Raw genomic sequence first — 19,966 nt, 5'->3', positions numbered from 1 at the left:
TGTATAAACCTGTGCATGGTGGTGATTTGCTGTAATTCCTCTGACTCTAGCAATTCTCTCCAGCCATGTTTGGGGAAGGTACAGTTTTCTGAACACCTTGGTGTTAGATGGGTTGTCTTAGAAATTATACTTGATCTGAGCTTTGTGTAACCTCTTGGTTTGCAATCTAATTATTGTAGGAATGTAACTTTATGCTCTTTACAGCTAAGAAATACCATACTAATTAACACTAATTACTTGTATGATATAGTTCATGTGCAGAAAATAGAGAAGCATATTGGCTTCATATGACTATTTGTTCTGCTCTACTGAAACAGATTTAAAAGTGGAGGACACTCTACAATATTAATGGTTTTTTGTAATTTGAAAGCTGGCAGCTGAGCATATGCAGTAAATAGCTGGTAAGTATAACTTTCCTGTCTAATACTATCCCTTTTCCCCACCCATAACTAGGTTAACTGTCTCATATGCTTCTGTGCTGCCATAAACATATTTGACAATTGTATATTTAATTCAGTTCATACTACAGACCTCTCCTGAGCTTTCACATTGTCTTCTGCTTGCACAGTTGTACTCTTTCAGTGACAGTGGGCAGTAAGCATTCTGCTCCCTTGGTTAGGACAGAATACTTGGAGTTGGAATTCTTGGTTCTGTTCCTAGCTTTCTTTGCTGAATTGCATTGCTCTTTTTACTCTGTTGTAAATCTGGAGTAATTTTGTTGAAGACAGCAGAGTTACTTCAGACTACATCAGTATAACAGAGTAGAATTTGGCACTTTGTGTGCTTGGGAAAATCACTTAAGTAAACTGTGGTGCAGAATTTATCTCCTTAATTGAGGACAGTACCTCACAAAGCTGTTTTTGAAGCTTAATGTTTATAAAGCACTTGGAGATCCACCAACAGGTGCTGTTCATAATAGCAGAAGGTATAAAATGGAGGACTTGCCTGGATAGAGGTGTCAGGCCATCAGCCTGTGGGGAAAATAACAATGTTGACTGTCAGTGACAATTCAGTAATTTTTCTCTTTAGACATTAAAAATAGATTGGCAGCCATCTTTGGGAATGTTTAGTGTTTGTGATTGCCATTGTACTGGGGTGAGTGGATGAAAATGTGTCTGAGATGAATGTAATGGATGGCACCTGTTAATAAATGTAAATTAAATTGTTGTTTGCCTCTTAATCCTGTTTTGGGATTCAAGCAGGGCTCTGTCATTGCTCCAGCACTCTTCTCTGTTTACCTTGTCATGATCCTAATCCTTTCCGTGACCACCTTCCTGAAGGAATCGGGATTGAGTATCCTATGGATGGTCAACTCCTCAATCTCCAACATCTCCAGACAAAATCAAAGATCATGAGAATTGGCATCACTGACCTTCAGTATGCAGATGGCTGCGTCATTCTCGCACATATAGAGGCTGACCTCCAAAGTACCTTAAATCTTTTTGCAGATGCCTATCACAGCCTGGGTCTTTCTCTCATCATTAGGAAAACCAAGATTCTATACCAGTCCTCACCTGCACAAACTACTCTTTGTACTCCGCAAATTGCCATCAGTGGAGACCCCCTGGAAAATGTGGACCATTTTCCATACCTTGGCAGCCACCTCTCCCAAACAGCCGGCATTGACACATAAATTGAATACAGGATCCGCTGTGCCAGCACATCCTTTGAAGACTTGTTTGAGTAGTCTTCCAAGGATAGGGATCTGCAAACAGGCACCAAGATCTTGGTTTACAAGGCAGTTGTCATCCCCATCCTTCTCTATGGATGTGACACCGGGGTAATCTATAGATGACATCTCAGACGACTGTAGTGGTTCCAACAGTGCTGCCTCAGGAGGATTCTCAGGATCAGCTAGGAAGACTGATGCACTAACATCAGCGTTCTCTCTGCAGCCAATATCAACAGTATAGAAGCACAGGTCATGAAACGCCAACTCCGCTGGGCTGGCTACTGTGTAGGTATGCCTGACACTCGCCTCCCGAAGCAAGTACTCTTCTCTCTGTTAAATTAGGGAAGAAGGGTTCTCGGAGGGCAGCGGAAGTGCTTCAAAGATATACTGAAAGTACACCTTTAAAAGGGAGGCATCAATCCAGGAAACTGGGAGGACTATGGCGCGGAACAGAACACAGTGGCACCACACCATACACCAAGCCACAGCTCACTTTGAGGAGGACAGACATGCTCATAAGTAGTGCTCCCTCTAATTTTCCCTACGCATGTGCAGAATGAATTTTATGTGCACCAATATGGAGGGGATGTGTGACACATCCCCTCCATATTGGTGCACATAACAAAATTCATGTGGTGGGAGTGGGGCCAAGGGGTTTGGAGTGTGTGTGTGTGTGGGGGCGCAGGGCTGAGGCAGAGGATTGGGATGCAGGGAGCAGGTGAGGGCTCTGGAGTAGGGCTGGGGATAAGGGGCTCAGGATTGGGGTGCAGGGGTCTGAGGGCTCTGGCTGGGGGTTAGGGGTTGGGGTGCAGGCTGCTCGGGACTTGCGGGTGATGGTGGGTAGAGATGAGTATCTCTCTCTCTCCCCCCTCCTTCCAACAGCAGCAACTGGGCTCAGGGCAGGGAGGTGCCTCTTCTCTGGCTGCAGCACGTCCGTGCTGGGGCCAGTGGGGAGAGGAGTTTCTCCCCACTGCAGTCCTGAGCCCCTGTGTGGGGCTTAATAGGTAGCTGCACAGATGCGCAGCTTAGAGGGAATGTAGCTCATGAGAGAGAGAAGCGACAAAGGAGGAAAGAAAGGGCACAACAGTTCAGCCAACAACTGTCTCCTCCAAGATTACACCAGTCACTTCTGTGGGAAAATCTGCAGGGCACAAATTGGGTTCCTCAGCCACTTAAAAACCCACCAATGAACCCCCTTGGCAGACATCATCCGCACACCGAGGGATAGCTGAAGAAGAAGAGTTTTGGGAGTAATGGTTACTCTCTGCTAGGTTGGGGCACTGTGGCAACCAAGCTGTAAATCACGAGGAGGAGTAGATGTTTAAATGGCAAGTTCTGATCTGATAGAGAAACTTAGAGACTTGTCTCTGCTTCTAGAAGAGTAGATAAATGTTTTGACAGAGAGGGGGAATTTCTGCTAGCAAAACACATCCCTGCCGTAGTTCTAAAGTTGCAAAATGGGTTCCAGTTATATTCCTAGACATGTACACAAAAAACCTGTTAAGACTGAGAGTATGTATCAGTTACTAAAGGATAAAAAGCATAGTAAAATTATTCCAAAACGAAGCATTACAAATTCACAGAAATTCGGAGTTGAAAGAAACTTACACTTAACAGAAATCCCCACGTGTTAATGTGTGTAAATGCAGTTAAGGCAACCAAAAATCCTTAATTCTGTCCTGTAGTGACACCAAGCAATAACTGGATAAAACATTTTATGTTCATAAGCATGTTTCTATCGTAGGTAATTATGGTGGCAACGGTCCATCTCAGAAGACAATGGTGTAAGTGCCAAAGTAGTTCACTTACTCAGTGTCAGGCTGCAGCATTGCAAGTGACTAAAATGTCCAATGCTCAAATTACACAGAGCTCTTCTTCAGGTCTGGGAAATGTGTTTAGCTGTGGCACTCTGGGTACAAGGTGGAACAGATTGTTCAGCATGAATACACATTTCAAGAGACAATTCAAGATGAAGTGGCCCATTAACACCCCTCCCGTCAAAGGGAGGAAAGGAGGGCGGGAGGGAGGAGATAGTTGAGAGTGAGTGTTAGTAGGTTAAAGATTGTTTTAATAAGCCATAAATCCAGTGTCTCTATTCAGTCCATGATTTTTAGAGTTTAGCAAAGTTATGAATTTAAGCTCCCAGGCTCGTCTTTTGAAAATGTTGTGCGGGTTTCCTTTGAGGATGAGGACTGATAGGTCAGATATAGAGTGATCACTTTGTGAAAAGTGTTCACCCCTGGTGACAGTGTTCTTTGTCTTGTCTTTTTCTTGTGTGAGTTCATTTGAGAGCATAGTGATTGTCTGGTTTCACTTTTCAGCCAGCACAGAGCAGTGCTGATCCATATTGGCATTCAATTCCCAGCTCTCTACTCAAAACCAGCACCATGCTGGAACTTCAAACAAAGCAGACTGGGCCACTTTCACTGACTGTGGACAGTATCTCCTGCATACCCCCACTGCCAAAGACATTTGACCATTTTACTGCACTATTAATCTCTGCCACAAAGAAGAACATCCCTGAGGACTCAGGCCATCCTACACTCCTTGCTGGACTGCAAAGACCCAAGAATGCCTTCACAATTATGGGGAGCATAGAGACCCAGAAATTGGAGAAGCCCTCCTGGCGTCATTGGATGCAACAAGGCAGAAATGGTCGCTTGAATGTGTAGAAGGTCTAAACTTCACACGCTTTAGCAGATCCTCCTGGAAGCTGCTGAAACTGAAAGACTTAGGGGCTGCAAATCCCATGCATGTCACTAAGCCCCAAGTGAAGGGCAGTGCCATCACTGCTAAATTTTTGTGGACATCAAAACAGCCAGGGGACAAATGGTGTCACAAACAAGTCCAGCATCCATTCTGTCAGGTGTTGTCCACATGAGCTCCAATGGTCTGGACCATTCACAAGTAAGAAGACTGATTGCAGCTATTGCAGTCATGAAATTGGGAAAAGTAGTGGGTGGAGAGACGCCAGTGTTTAAAGCCTGGAAAACCCGCAGATCACCCTTCTTAGTTATAGGCCAATCTCCCTCTTGAGCACCATCTGCAAAGTGGTGAAGCATATGATTCTGAATCAGATCAGTCCCAGTGTGGATGCCAACCTACACAAAGATCAAGCTGGTTTTCAACTGAACAGAAATTGTTGCAGCCAGGTCCTGGCCCTCACTACAGACATGGAGGCTGGATTCCAATGAAACTCAAGATCAGTAGTGCTGCTTTCATCAATCTGTCAGCAGCGTATGACAGTCTGGTCTGCCACTGAACTTAGCCAGCAGCCTGAGAATCAGCACACAGAGGATCACTTTGAACACCATGCTTAGTGGCCAAAGGATGCTCATATACCTCGAAGGTCAAACTAGCAACCCGCGTGCTTTGAATAATGGGCTACTGCAAGGCTCTGTCCTTGTTCTAACACTCTTCAGTTTGTACACAAGCAATATGACTGAAACAATAACGCAGAAGTTGGCATATGCTGATGATTTGGCACTTGCAGTTCAGGCCCATAGCTTTAAAGAACTTGAAGTGACCCTTGTATCTGACCTTAAGATCATGGAGGAGTACTTCCAAAAGTGGCAGCTGAGACCAGATCTGAGCAAATTGGTGGTCTCTGCTTTCCAACTTTGACAATAGAATCACACAAAACACACTGTCGAGTTTTGTGGTGAACTGTGTTATGACCCAAAGCCAACATATCTCAGTCTCAAGAATGACATTCTTGACTGCACACTGAGCTTTCATGATCGCCTCAAGGAAGTAGCCTCTAAAACGAAGATACGCATCAGTGTTATTCAGAAGTTATCAGGAACAACTGCCCTGGTGCTACGAACATCAGTCTTGGCCCTGGTGTACTTAGTTGCAGAGTGTACTGTGCATTGGTGTAAACAAGAAGCTGCCATACCCCACTTTTGGCTAAGCAGCTGAATCCGAGCATGCAAATAATCAAGGAACTTTAAAATCAACATATTTACCGTGACTTTCTGTATTAACAAACATAGAACCCCCAGCTATCTGAGATATAGCAACAGCATGAAAACTTAAACACACCAGACTACCCAGAACTTCCCATCCAGCAGGTTATGGATAACATACCCCAGCGACACCTGAAATTGCAAAAACCCTTATGGACCACATTTGAACACCTCATGTCTCTGGATCCAGCCAGGGAATGGCCAAGTGTCTGGACTTCCTCTAAAATTCCAAACAAGCACACTATACTGACCCAACAAGCTTCTCTCCTGTTTTCAATGTGCCATGCAGATTTTGGACCACACTGAGCTGCATCTGAACACACCATGGCAGATGCGGCTACTTGATGGACAAGTGGAAAATCAAAGACTCCCTTACATGCGACTGCAGTGAGGACATCCAAGCCATTGAACATATAACACAGTGGCATAAATATGGATTCAGAGGTGAGTGAGTGATATCCACCACGTCACAGAAGAGACATTGAAATCGTTTATGGACCTACTACTGCATCTGTAGAATGTCGCTCTGCAGATGCACTGTGTGTGTGTGTGTGTGTGTGTTGTGAGAGAGAGAGCGAGACGGCACCAGAAAAAAGCAGTTGAAGTGTACTGATGGGTCTGGCCTCTAATTGAGGATTGATTTACTGGCTTAGAGGATTGTTGAGGTCTGGTATGATGTAAAAAAAGGGGCAGGAGAGAGCTCATCCCCCCTCCTTTCCCCCTCCCCCCGTGCTTTTGTGTCTTTACTTCAAGGGATCCCCTTATGCTCTTGTCTCTTTCCCAAGCAGTGGTGTTAGGTACTCAATGGAGCAAAGGCAGCAATGCGCTGGGGAGTCTTTCAAGCACTGTCTCTCTCGTCTTCCTCAGACCACTGATTCGTTGCAACCAGTAGATTTGTTCCATTCTAATTAGCTATGAAGAATGTTTGTTTGTAATTGGTTGTTTCCTCTGTCAGTGGCCTCACTCATAGATTGCAAGGCTAGAAGGGACCATTTGTGACAGTCTAGTCTGAGCTCCCATATAACACAGACTACAGAACTTCCCTAAAATAATTCCTAGAGCAGATCTTTTAGGAAAAAATCCAGTCTTGATTTTAAAATTGGCAGTGATGGAGAATCCACCATGACCCTTGGTAAATAGTTCCAATGGTTAATTACCCTCATTTTAAAAAAAATTATGCACAACTTCCAGTATGAGTTTTGTCTAGCATCAACTTCCAATCATTGGATTGTGTTATACCTTTGTCTGCTTGATTGAAGAGCCCATTATCAAATATTTGTTCCCTGTGTAGGTATTTATAATCTGTGATCAAGTCACCTGTTAACCTTCAGTTCGTTAGATTCAAAGAGCTCAATCTATTTAGTTTATCACTATAAGGCATACATTTCTAATCCTGTAATCCTTCTTGTGGCTGTTCTCTGAACTCTGCAGTTTATCAGCTTCTTGAAGTATGGACCCCAGAACTAGACATAGTATACCAGTAGCAGTTACACCAGTGTCAAATACAGAGGTAAAGTAGTCTCAAATCGGAGTAGAGAGGTTTTCCTCTCTATACATCCAGGGATCACATTAGCCTTTTGACCACCGCATCACACTGCAAGCTCGTGTACAACTGATTATGTTCCACAATCCACAAATATTTTTGAGTCACTGCTTCTCAGGATAGCGTCCCCCATTCTGTAAGTATACTCTATGTTCTCTGTTCCTAGATGTTTATATTTACATTTAGTCCTATTAAAATGCATATTTGCATCTGCCCATCTTACCAAGTGGTCCAGATCATTCTTTATCAATGACCAGTCCCCTTTTTAGCAGTGCCCCAATCTTTGTGTCATCTACAGACTTTATTGGTGGTGATTTTATGTTTTATTGCTGGTCATTGATAAAACTGTTAAATGGTATAGGGCCAAGAACCAGTTCCTTCAGGACCCCAAAAGAAATATACCTATTTGATGACAATTCCCCATTTAAAGTTACATTTTGAGACCTATCAGTTGGCCAGTTTTTAATCCATTTAATGTTTGCCATGTTAGTTTTGTATCTTTCTAGGTTTTTAATCAAAATGTTATATGGTACCAAGTCAAATGCCTTACAAAAATCTAAGTATATTACCTCAACACTATTACCTTCAACCAAGCTTGTGATCTCATTTAAAAAAAAATAAAAATCAAGTTTGTTTGGCAGGATCTATTTGCTATAATCCGATGTTGATTGGCATTAATTATATTACCCTCCTTTTAATTCTTTGAGTCCCGCATCTAATTTAATTCTTTGAGTCCATTATCTTGCCTGGGATCGATGTTAGGCTGACAGGACTATAATTACACAGGTCATCCCGTTAACTGCCAATATAAAGAAAGGTAAAGTTACCTGAGCTATTGACCTGATTCTGTTTGCAACCTATATAATCATAGCAGATCAGATTCAAGGATTGATAATTTAGGCTATATTTGAAGAAATTAGATTGTAATAAAGCTATGCACAAGGGTTTATTGAATATTACCAATATAAAAAGTTTGTGGTGGGCAGTTGTTAAGGTCATTTATGATAAAGAAAAGACTGATAGATACTAATTTTTTTTTTAATTTTTTTTTAAGGACCCTGTTTTTAATTAACTCCTAAACCAATGGATTTACTTGTAAATAATTCTCAAAATACATTCTAGGCTCAAAATGTGTTCAATTTGGAGAAGATGCATTGTATTCTCATTCATAAGAGGTTGAATCTCTGCTCGAAGTGCAAAGCAAAACTAAAATTTACAAGTGAAACCATGATTGATGCTTCCATATAATTAATATAATTCCATTTTCACATCTGAGTGACCTCCTGTCCCACTGTAGTATGTATTCAGTATCTTAGATACCTTCTACATTTAGCAAATAACCGTAAAGGACACGCATACTGAAAGCAGTATCTGTCTTTTGAAAACCAGCAGCTCTGGGACTTTTGTGTGTGTGACAAAGAAAGTGTATGTAAGAACACTACATCTCAGCAAAAATGGCTGAAGTTTACTCAGTTCTCAGACAACTGTCTTAATCTCTCTCTCCATTTCCCCTGTCTCACTGTTCCCTTTGTGTCTTCAGGTTGTATTCTGTGCTGCTTTGTGTACATAGGCCAGCCTCCCAACCAACATAGGCAGATTTCCCTTAGTTCTGCTCTAAAGGATTCTGCAAGCCTTTCCCCCCGCCCCCACCTTGTTTTCTGATGCACTCTGTCTACATTTGGCTCCCTCATCACTGTCTCAGTATAGTTCTGTTTCAGTTTGTGCTCTTAGACTGTAATCCTGTAGTAGCAGAGGACCAGTTTTGCTCTTCTATTGTAGAGCTGTATAATAATGAAACATTTTAAATTTGGCCTGAACTTCTCTAACAAGTTCAGGGACAATGTAAAAATAAAGCTGGTTGATGTCTTCCTTGTGAACATCTGAGGCTTAGCAGAGTTTAATGCAGAGCCTGCTCTGACATGCCAGTTCTCCCTGCCCATTCTGACAGGTCCAGGGGCTGCTACTCTTAAGCAGCTGCTGTGAGAGTAGTTGGTGAGGTAAGTTGTAGAAGTCTCATTGGAACTTGGAAGTAGAAATACTCAAAACAAAATAAAACATGTCTTTAGCCTCCTGGACAGAAGAAAACCATGGATGTATAATATCACGGCTATGTGACTTTTAGTGTCTCTGCTGCTTCGTTAGCTTTTGGAATTTGCAGAAAGCACTAGCATTTTTGTCCTTTGAGAAGACAATTGCAGCAGCAGTAAAGATGAGATCTAGCCCCTTCCTCATATAATTTAACTCTATAAGGTATGAATTTCAGCGTTGGTGGTGGAGAGTGTCATTCAAGAGGGAATGCATGCCCACAGGTGTGGTGATGAAATAAAATGCTGATAACTAATAAACCAAAATATGTCATTTGGCAAGCATTAAATGGGACTCTAGTCATCAATCTCTCTCATATCTTAGACAATTTAAAGTGACATGACATATATATTGGAGACAAGGTGGGTGAGGTAGTATCTTTTATTGGACTAACTTCTATTGAGGAGAGAGACAAGCTTACACAGAACTCTTCTTCAGGTCAAAATGTTTCTCTAATATCCTGGGACCAACATGGCTACAACAACACTGCATATGAAAGAAATAGAGCATTTAAACTAAGCAAAGGTTATTATAAAACGAAACTTGATGGTTTGAGTCTGTTGGCCAGAGCAAACTAGGAAATGTGTGAACTCTTGTAAGAAATGAAGAGAACTGTTTTGAATGGTGAGTAGCAGGCATACTAATTATTTGAGGAAAAATTGGACGAGTCAATGGTGAGTTTAAAAGGTTGTTATTTTATGCTTGAGCTGTCAGTTGCCTTTTTGGAAGTCTGAAGGGAAACTTTCACTGATGCTTCCCTCATCCAGAGTGGTGACATTCTTTTTTGTGTGTGCAAGTTTGTAGTGTTGTCCTCTGGCAAAAAGACAAACACACATACAAGAGCGCAAGTTTAACTGCTTGAAAAGGTACTTTTTTTTTTTTTTTTTTTAAAGAAGTCCCATTGACTTCAGTGCAGTTGATCAGTTGAGTAAAGTTACGTGTTTTCAGGATCTGGTCCTAATTACAGAGTAGGACCAAGGGACTTAGCACAGAGAAGGAATGAAGAAGAAGTGAGGCAGAGGAGGAAGACAATAAGATTAAGTGTTTACATGGGAGGCTAACATTCATGTATTGGTAACCAGAGCTTTTGGGGTTTAGTTACTGGTAAAGCCTGTACACCCAGCTCAATAACTACTAGGTGGTGATTGGAAAATACTTATTGAAGTATTTGTATCATAACTTCTGTGTGAAGAATGCAACAAAGTATATAAATAAAAGCTACCAAATTATATTTAAATTCTGTTGTATTTCAATCCAGTTTTGTTGGTTTTTTGGAATAAAAAGACTGTGGATTTTTTATCTTTATAGTTGCTTGTTAAGTAAATACCTGGATGTGTCAACCTTGCTTTCAAATTTAATTTCTGAAGTGAATTGAAAAATATAGACTCTCCATGACTTTCAGATGAGTGTGGTTGTTGCATGATATCGCTACAGGGCAGAGTTAAAGTTTCTGCTAAAGGACAAATTTTTAGCCACAAAGAACGATGAGTTGGATCTAAAAGACAATTCATCCTTTACATTTTTATTTTTTAAGTCTTCACAAGATTTCAGTGAATCCTTAACTATATGGGAAATTTGAAGAGTCTGACAGGGAACAGTTAAGGTTGTTTTGGCAGGACTGCACAGATTGTTTTTGGCACTTTGGGCAAAATCAGAAACTGAGGCCCTCTGCCTTTCCAAAAAAGTTACCACTGAGGTGAGGCCCAGCAGGAGGGGATTGGAGATTGAGCCCACACTTAACCTGCTGCTGTGGCTTCTGTCTTGTGGAGCTGCTCCTGGCTCCCCACTCTGGGCATTGCGACCTAGCATGTGGGGTTGCAGCGGCACTCAGGTTTGGCCTGACCCCCCCCCTCCATAATAATGGGGTGCCCAGGCCAAATCTGAGTCAGTGGTGCTGCGACCTTGTGCATCACTCCGTTTGGGGGCCCTCTCAAACGGAACCAGAGGAAACCTGCCCCTTTTACCCCACCCCAGATGGCTCTGTTGGTTGCCCTTACTATGCATTGACAAACTTTAACATACTTGGATTTTTAAAATTTAAATTTGTTTGAAAAATACCTCCTGTTCTGCATCATGCCCTACATGTGACCAGGTACAGATCTGGAGTGACCTTCCTTAAGCTCAAGAGTAAAGGGTCTTCTACTGAGACTGTCCCTGCCTCCAGTTCCCCATGAGTTCAGCATTGGGAACTGGAGTGCCACAGCACACTGAAGCTACCAAAGTGAGGCATAGGGGACGTCTGTTTGCATGGAGAATAACCACTTGACTTGTATCCAAAAGCAAATGGACAGCCAATGCAGAACGCTGAGAACAGAACTTACATACTCTGAGACAAGCAGCAACATTCTGCACTAGCTACAGCTTCTGAATAGTCTCCCAGAGTAGGCCCCTAGAGTACACTGCAGCACTCCATCCTGTGATTTCAAGAAAGTATGATGACTTTAGCAATGTCTGCATCAGGGAGAAAAGGTCTGTCTCCTGGCCAGCTGAAGATAGAAAAAGGAGCTTTGAGTCACACTTATTAACTGGGAATACAGAACAGTGATAAGTCCAATAAGATACTGAAACTGCAGATACCCGAAACAGAGGTTGCAGACATCGTGCACCTGTCAACTGCTAGAGATGCTTCCCTCGGTAAGATAACCTCACCAGAGTTTGGTTTGTACTGAGCCTCAGCTAAGTCACTGTTGTACTCGAACCAGGGAGAGTAGGTCATGAAGCTCTAAAAAAGTTAAGATTGGTCTGGTAATATTAACTCAACTGCATTGCACATCCTGTGCATTTGATGGAATTCAGTGACATGCAAGTAAAGCAGTTTTATTTAGCTTGGGAAAGAAGAGAAATTACAAAGGTAGCCACAGTAATATTGTTGGAACAAATTTAACATTTGGCTTTAATTCTCTCAACTGTAGCTTTGCATTAACTCCAGTAATTATCTTAATTTCCTAGCTTTGAAAAGGAAAAAGTAGGAGGGGAGGAAAAGAGAAAAACTGAAGGAAATTTGCTTGCAAATACAAGATCTGCCAGTGACACCAGGGCAGAGTTTAAATTCTCTTAATCAACCAGTTCACACTTAGCTCTGCATCTGAGTATTGGGAGGGGAGGTGAAGAATAATCTTCCCTTAAAGTATGATTTGTATAAAATGAGTGAGTGCAGATATTCTATCTGCATCTTCATTCCTTTTATATAAATCTTTGTATTAAAGTTCCAATTCATTGTGCTACGCTTCCAGTAGCTCTGACCCAGCCTATACCTATTCTCAGTCTCCTACACTACTCCCACTTCCTATGCTCTACCCTAGTTTGTTTTGACTGCTTCCTTTGCTCATTCCTGGCTCCTGCTTCCTTCCGTGCAGCCCTCTACACTTCAGATAGTCTCTCGATAAATATTTACACTCCTGAAGATCCACCAGTTCTGTGAAGCATTGCAGATCTGTTTTTGTTGTGTACAGTTGTGTATTGTACCTTGTAAGTTTATACTGTAGTTCTTCAGAGGAAGGACTCTGCTATATGGCATTCTTACACTTTGTACATTTTCATGCATTTATGTTGCTTAGCCCCTCCAGTTATACATTTAGATAAATGAATATGTTCGACCCTCTCTTTTCAGTATGATGCTGTTCCAATCCAGTCGAGTGTGGTTATATGTTCCTGCCCATCCCCATCAATGGTGAGGAACCAGACAGATTCCAGCACTCCATCTGTCATTACCACCTGTGGCAGCAGACAAGGGTCTAACATGGAGGGAACTGCAGCTGAATCAAGGTCTAGTTCAAACTCCCTACAGCAACATTCAGGACAACAGCCTCCACAGCCTCGAAAAAAACGACGTGAGGATTTCAAATTTGGGAAAATTCTGGGTGAAGGATCTTTCTCAACAGTGAGTAATACAGCTGTTTTTCAGCTCCTTGCTATATTGGTTCAACAAAAACATAACCACAGAGTCATAGAAAGGAAGTGGTGGAAGGGACCTCAAGAGGTCATCTAGTCCACCCCCCCCACACTGAGGCAGAACCAACTGTACCATCCCCAACAGGTGTTTGTCTAACCTCCTCTTAAAAACCTGATGAGTGAGATTCTACCACCTCCTCTGGTAACATATTCCACTACTAAACAATCCTTATAGTTAGTTTAGATATTAGGAAATACTTTCTAACTATCCCTTGCTGCAGATGACACTGATTATTTCTTGTCCTACCATCATGGACATGGAGAACAGTTGATCACTGTCCTCTTCATAACAGCCCTTAACCTATTTAAAGACTGCTTTCAGGCCCCCCACAACTCTTCTTTTCTCAAAATTCAAACGTACACAGTTTTTGTTTGTTTTTTTAAACCTTTCCACAAAGGTCAGGTTTTGTAAATCTCTTACCATTTTTGTTGTTGTCCTCGGCATGCTCTCCAGTTTGTCCACATCTTTCTTAATACGTAGAATCCAAAACTGGATAGATTCCTCTAGCCGAGGCCTCACCGTTCCTGTGTAGAACGAAAGTTACTTCCCATGTCTTACGTATAAAACTCATGTTAATACACACCAGAATATTAGCCTTTTTCACAACTTCTTCACATTGTTGGCTTATGTTATATGTGTACTGCTATATACCCTCAGATCCTCTTCTGCAGTACTACTGGTTAGCCAGTTATTCCCCATTTTGTATTTATACATTTACTTTTTCCTTCTAAAGTGTTGTACTTTTTACTTGTCTTCACTGAATTTCATCTTGTTGATTTCAGACCAATTCTTCAGTTTGGCAAGAGCCTTTTGAATTCTAATCCTGTTCTTCAAAGTCCTTATTACCCTTTCCAGCTTGGTGTATTCAGATTTTATTAATTTACTCTCCTCTCCATTATCCAAGTCATCAATAAAAATGTTTAATAGTACCGGACCCAGGACAGGCCCCTACAGTGTCCCACTAGATATGTCCTCCCAGTTAGACAGTGAACCATAGAAAACTACTCTGAGTACACTTTTTTGACCAGTTTTGCACCCATGTTACAGCAATTTTGACCACATTTCCCTGGTTTGCTTTTCAGACTATCATATGGGACTGTGGCAAAATCCCTACTAAAATCAAGGTATATCACATCTACTGTTTCCTCCCAGTGCACTAGGCCAGTAACCCTGTCAGAGGAAATTAGGTTGGTCTGGCATGATTTGTTCTTGACAAATCATTGTTGGCTGCTACTTTATCTTCCTATTATCCTCTTTGTGCTTACAAACTGATTAATAATTTTTTTCAGTATCTTTCCAAATAATGAAGTTAAGCTGACTGGTCTATAATTCTCTGGTCCTCATCCCCTATTTAAAGATAGATACTATGTTTGCCCTTTTTTCAGTCTTCTGGAACCTCATGTATTCTCAAAGATAATGGTTCTGAGATTTTCAGCTAGTTCCTTTTCATACCCAAGAGTGAATTTTGTCAGATCCTGCCATCTAACTTAGCTAAATATTCTTTAACCTGTTCTTTTCCTAGTGGCTTGTTTTTTCTTCCCCCTTGTTGTCAATAGTAATTGTATTAAGCAGCGGGTCACAACTGACTTTTTTAATGAAGACTAATGGATATTTTGTGTCAAACACCTAGTATGACTTCCTAGATCTGGACTCTCTTTCTACATTAGTAATGATAATGAATAACATTTTGTGTTTTGATTTTTTTTTTCCTTTTATATTGAATAAAGATCACTTCTGACAGCATTTGAGTTACTGAGCAATTTGCTTAATTATTGCAGGAGCCTAGTACTGGCTGTTACAATGGAAATAGGCTGTCAAACTATCGACTTAAATTCTTATACTGCACCCATCACTGCCTTCAGCACTCTGGTCAGGCCACGTGTGCAGACCAATAGATGTTCATATGCTCATAATTTCAGTTTTGTGAGACTGAAGCAACACTTTGTCCATTTTTGGTTTTTGTAAAGTTACTATCCTTTAGTTCCCACAGAAACTCCTTGGGTGAGTTTTGAAATTTCAAATTTGGCATGTGAATAAAGTCATTCAGAAATTTATCCTCAACCAAGTTTGGAAAAAACAATAGTTGGGTGTTAACGAGGTCCAGTTTTCAGTGTGCAGTACAAAATTAAGTTTACACTTCAAGAGGTGGTGTTTATGCCTGCTGCATCCACTTTGTGCATCCACTTTTCAACTCCCATAAAAAGCACCCTTCTGCCTTAAAAGACTTGAATTTTAAGTTTTCAGAAGACATATCTCAATGTGTGTTTTTAGTGGCTTAAGCACTTATAGTGCCATAAGGTGGTGGAGTTTCTCATGCTCTTTAAAATATTCAAGATTTACTTTAATCTGGTCTGAAGGATTTGAACTGGGTTAGAGGTTTATGCCATTGTAAGAACTTAATGCACCTCAGAGCATGATGCCACTGTAAGGATTTCAGTTAAAGTTCTTGTTCTACCTTAATTTTATTTTTATTTTTTAAAACCAAGTGCACCTACACAGGAAATGAATGGTTGCATAGATACTCACTCACTAAAATCTGGAAATCCTAATATAAGAGTTCATTAACTCTTATATTAGTAAGTTAACTTACTAATTAAACAGTAAATTAACTTGGCAGGATTACACACAACAATTTGTTTCCTGATTTTAAATGAGTAGTTTAATATATTACTGACTGACTTCTAGTAAAATGTGTAGGAAGTGCAATGTGGCAGAATTACTGTTGCAGTTGGGACCTTAGCTTTGTGACATGTTTTCCAGTGTTAAAGTTCCATTAAAGTGGCTTTTTCATTATATAGATCTAGTATTACTATAAGCAAGTAAGTGTCAATTTGGCTACACAATAGCTAAAGTTTTTTAAATTGTTTTGATTTATGGCAATCTGTTGGCTTTTCTCAGTCATTGTAAACTTCTCATATTTTTGTTATCAAGGTGGAATTGGCTGCAATGTGGAGATTGAGAGATCAATGTAAATCCCCAATTCTGCAAGCATTTATGCATGTGTGAGTAGTTCCAGTGATCTCAGTGGGACTATTCACATGTGTAAAGTTATTAAAGTGCATTTTTGCAAGATCGAGGCTTATGTTTTATATTGTTTCTTGACTATTGGCTAACTTGACTATTCTAATACAAATATAAATATTTGCATTCCCCAAAATGCAAAAAGCTAGCTCTATACATCTGGGCATGTTGATATTTAAGTATTAAGTAATAGATCTTGAAAAGAGCTGGTTTAATAGATTTCAGAAATGCTGAAATTATGATAGAGCTGGGGTAGGGGAAGAAATTTTGCAAAAAAAGAAACAAAACACCCCACTTTCTGACCAAATCTGATCATAAATATTGTAGTCTGAGGGATACATGTTTTAAAGATTGATTGTTATATGTTAATCCTATACACAGAAATCTTTTTGAAATTTTTTTTATTATAAATGCATAATTTTTAAACCTTGAGTGTTTCTAATCTGACTTCTCACTGTTCTGCTTCTGTCAACTTCAGACCTCTTACACTCAGAAAAGTGAACAACCCTCCTACAGTTTTATTGAGAAGTAAACTTTCAACAAAATATCAACTTCTGGAGCAGTGTAACTCTGTTTGCATAAACCTATTCAGGGGGTGTAAGATGGCTAGCCTTAAAAAAAAAAAAAGTATAATACTTAATAGCATGTATTTGAAATAAGTTAAGATGTTGGAGTATTCTACTCTAACTAAAAAAACTTTGGCATATGAACAAGCATGGTATGATGGTAGAAAATTTGGTGTAGATTATGTAAGAACTAGATATAGATTATATTCCTCCTAATGCATTGTTAGAAACCTAATATGAAAACTAGATACTGGAACATTCTAGATATTCTGATGTAGCAGAGACGTTCTTGCTTGCTTGTTTTCAGGCAAGGAGACACTGTGCATTCTAGCTGTTGTGTTTTGTGTGTGTATCTGATCAAAACTCTCCTATTAGGAAACTTCTTATTCCATACAGACTGTAAATTCACTTGCATTTCACTAACACATTCCCTCTGAAACTTTTTTCTTTTCAAAAATTTGGAACCATTGTCTTGAAGGCCTCTTCTCCCCCTCCCCACCCTTCACCTCTGCTGTTTGGAACTCTTCCTCTCTTCATCAGTGAACTGTTTTATCTTGTCAAATTGTAGGCTACACTGAAAGCCTTTCTGTTGCTTTTAACTCTTAATCTTATGGATAAATTGATTAAAGTGCTCAAGGACACCATGCAGGACATGGATACATACTATGGCAGTCTTTTTATATACTTAAAAATAAATAAATATAAATAACTTCAGGAAATATTTTTGCTAAATTTGCCTGAAACACACAGCAGAGACGCATGTCTTCTTGTAGAAAGATCATCAATGATTTAGTGTAGCATATTATATTGTAACCCATATGATTTCCTGAAAAGGAGAATAAAATCTAGTTTATTGATTACCCGGTGGTGTTTATCAGCCCTGGTTCAGCAAAACACTTAAGCGTGTACTGAACTTTAAACACATTGACTTCAATGGGACTCAAGAACATGCTTAACTGATTTGCTGATTTAGGGCCATGATGTGGAGTGTATATGGAAAGGGGTGCATTAAACATCTATGGGCATAGGGATTGAGGTTAATACAAAAGTCAAACTGTGACTGGGAATGAAGAGCAAGCTGGCATCCTTGTATATCTTTTTAATGAACCAGTTACATTGTGGGTTTTTTTCCCCCTAAACCAGGTTGTCTTGGCCCGAGAATTGGCAACTTCCAGAGAATATGCCAGTAAGTAATGATTCCTTCAAGCTAAATGTTTTAAGCATAACATTGAAATAGGTATCTTTAACTATATTCACTTTTTAAAATATTCTGTTACCTCCTTCCCCTCTAATGATGGGGGAGAGAGAGTGGGAGCAACTGTTAATCAGGGAAGTTTGGCATTTTTTAGAGCGTCACTGTTATCTAACCAGTCAGTTTGCAAAACTGCTTCGTTTACAACATGCCTTGTTTGGGCTCAAGTCCTCTGAATTTTCATTGTTCTTCTTCGTCTTCAAGTTAAAATTCTAGAAAAACGTCATATCATAAAAGAAAATAAGGTCCCCTATGTGACCAGAGAGAGAGATGTAATGTCCCGTCTGGATCACCCTTTCTTTGTGAAACTCTACTTCACGTTTCAGGATGATGAAAAGCTGTGTATCCTTTTGAATTAAATATTTATTGCAAAGTGTTTGAAAGTAGCAAGTGAATTATTTCATTCAAACCTATAGAACTTTACTGGAATAAGAGAAACATGGAAAGAAACTGAGCAGCACTTTCTGCGGTGTGATAAACTCTTTAGCATCTAATCATTATCGAAATAGCTACTTGAATTCTTGAGTAAATATTAAACCACGAATATGCCAAGTATTTTCGAACAGGAGGTCTCATGCGTTTACGTAACACTATTTATACATGCCAGTTTAAATAGACCTAGTAATATAGCCTACACCCAAAATTTCATGTCCCTTTAAATTAACACCACATGGCAGAAACTGTATATTTTAAAGCCAGCAGTGTTTTTCCAAGAAACTCTTTTTGTGGTCACTTTTTTATATAGGAGCTACCATATTGTGTTCTGCTGCAAAACTATCAAGAGGCAGAACAGAAATAACAAACGTAGGGTTGCCAACTTCCTATCGGCTGAAAACCGGACCCTGAGGCCCTGCTCTACCTCTTTCCCGCCCAAAGGTCCCGTCCCCTACTCTGCCTCTTCTCCCAAGGCCCTGCACCCTCCCTCTCCTGGCTGGATCATCTCCACCTCACTCCCCCCACCAGGTCCAGGACTAGGACAGGAGCTGCCGCAGTCTGATGCAAAGTCTGCTTGCGGGTGGGAGGCAGCCATGGCTGTGCAGGGGCAGGCGTGAGTTGATGACACTCCTCCCCCGCGTTAATGGGACTTTTGGAGACTGCCCAGTCTCCTTTTCAACGTGACTTTCTGGTCGAAAACCAGGCACCTGGCAACTCTATCCTGAACTCTACTAACATCATTAACGCTAGAATACAAATTAAACTGACTATATCTGTACTTTAGAAGAGATGAACAGGGAAAACTCAGTATTAACCGTATTGGCAGTGTCAAAATTAGTGGGAGAAAATGTTTTTAAGTTGATTTGTTTAAAATTTGTTTTCTTACAATGTTTTACTTTCAATACAGCAGGTAAAACAAAAACTGAATTTTTTAAAAAAGAAGCTTGGCCGTGTTCCTTTCTTATATTCAGTAATTTGTGTCCATTAAATCATCAGAGTTGTTAAGCTTCTCTCATCTAAAATGGCATGTAGAGTAATCTGAATAATGGGGCTAAGGCATTGAAGAGGTTCTGGTTGGGCCTTTTAATAGCAGTTCTTAGAATTACTGTGCAAGAGACCTGGCTGGTTGTTGGTTATAGTATGAAGAGGAGATCCTCAGTGTCCCAACAGGAACGTGTAGTCTCCTCCATGGCATCTCTCTCCAACCATTCTTAAGTTTGTTTATTTCAAGTTCATTTTATATTGGTAAGTATTCTCTCTTCAGAGCTCTGGAGTCTGAGGTCCCCCTTTTTATTCATAGAACAGGTGCAATACCAAGCTATGGCAAACTTCCCTTTGAGCTTTCTGCTCTGTAGTGGTGCTTTCTAGGGGTGAAAGGATAGATCTAGTCTCCTTTCAGGGCTCATTTGATCGTTCACGATATACTTGCTGAGGCTGCCAACGATAGGCAGGATGTAGTAGTCTCTTTTTGT

General features: G+C 40.4%; 1 protein-coding gene across 6 annotated transcripts in view; it reads left to right on the top strand.

Annotated features, from left to right (window-relative positions):
• Positions 1–19,966, top strand: part of PDPK1 (3-phosphoinositide dependent protein kinase 1) — a 156,127-nt gene that overhangs the window by 35,197 nt on the left and 100,964 nt on the right. For 4 of the 6 annotated variants that reach the window (XM_043524118.1, XM_037910729.2, XM_037910731.2 and 1 more), the window contains 3 exons: positions 12,879–13,148; positions 17,951–17,993; positions 18,264–18,401. In XM_043524118.1, the coding sequence (XP_043380053.1) occupies positions 12,879–13,148; positions 17,951–17,993; positions 18,264–18,401 (451 nt within the window). Of the gene's footprint in view, positions 1–6,057; positions 6,085–11,283; positions 11,903–12,878; positions 13,149–17,950; positions 17,994–18,263; positions 18,402–19,966 lie in introns of those variants that run through there. The other 2 variants (XM_037910733.2, XM_037910732.2) reach the window with 2 other exon arrangements.

This window comes from Chelonia mydas, chromosome 10 (assembly GCF_015237465.2).
Source record: "Chelonia mydas isolate rCheMyd1 chromosome 10, rCheMyd1.pri.v2, whole genome shotgun sequence".
Taxonomy (NCBI): Eukaryota; Metazoa; Chordata; order Testudines; family Cheloniidae; genus Chelonia; species Chelonia mydas.
The sequence above is the reverse complement of the archived record's forward strand: the minus strand, read 5'-3'. Positions and strand labels throughout refer to the sequence as shown.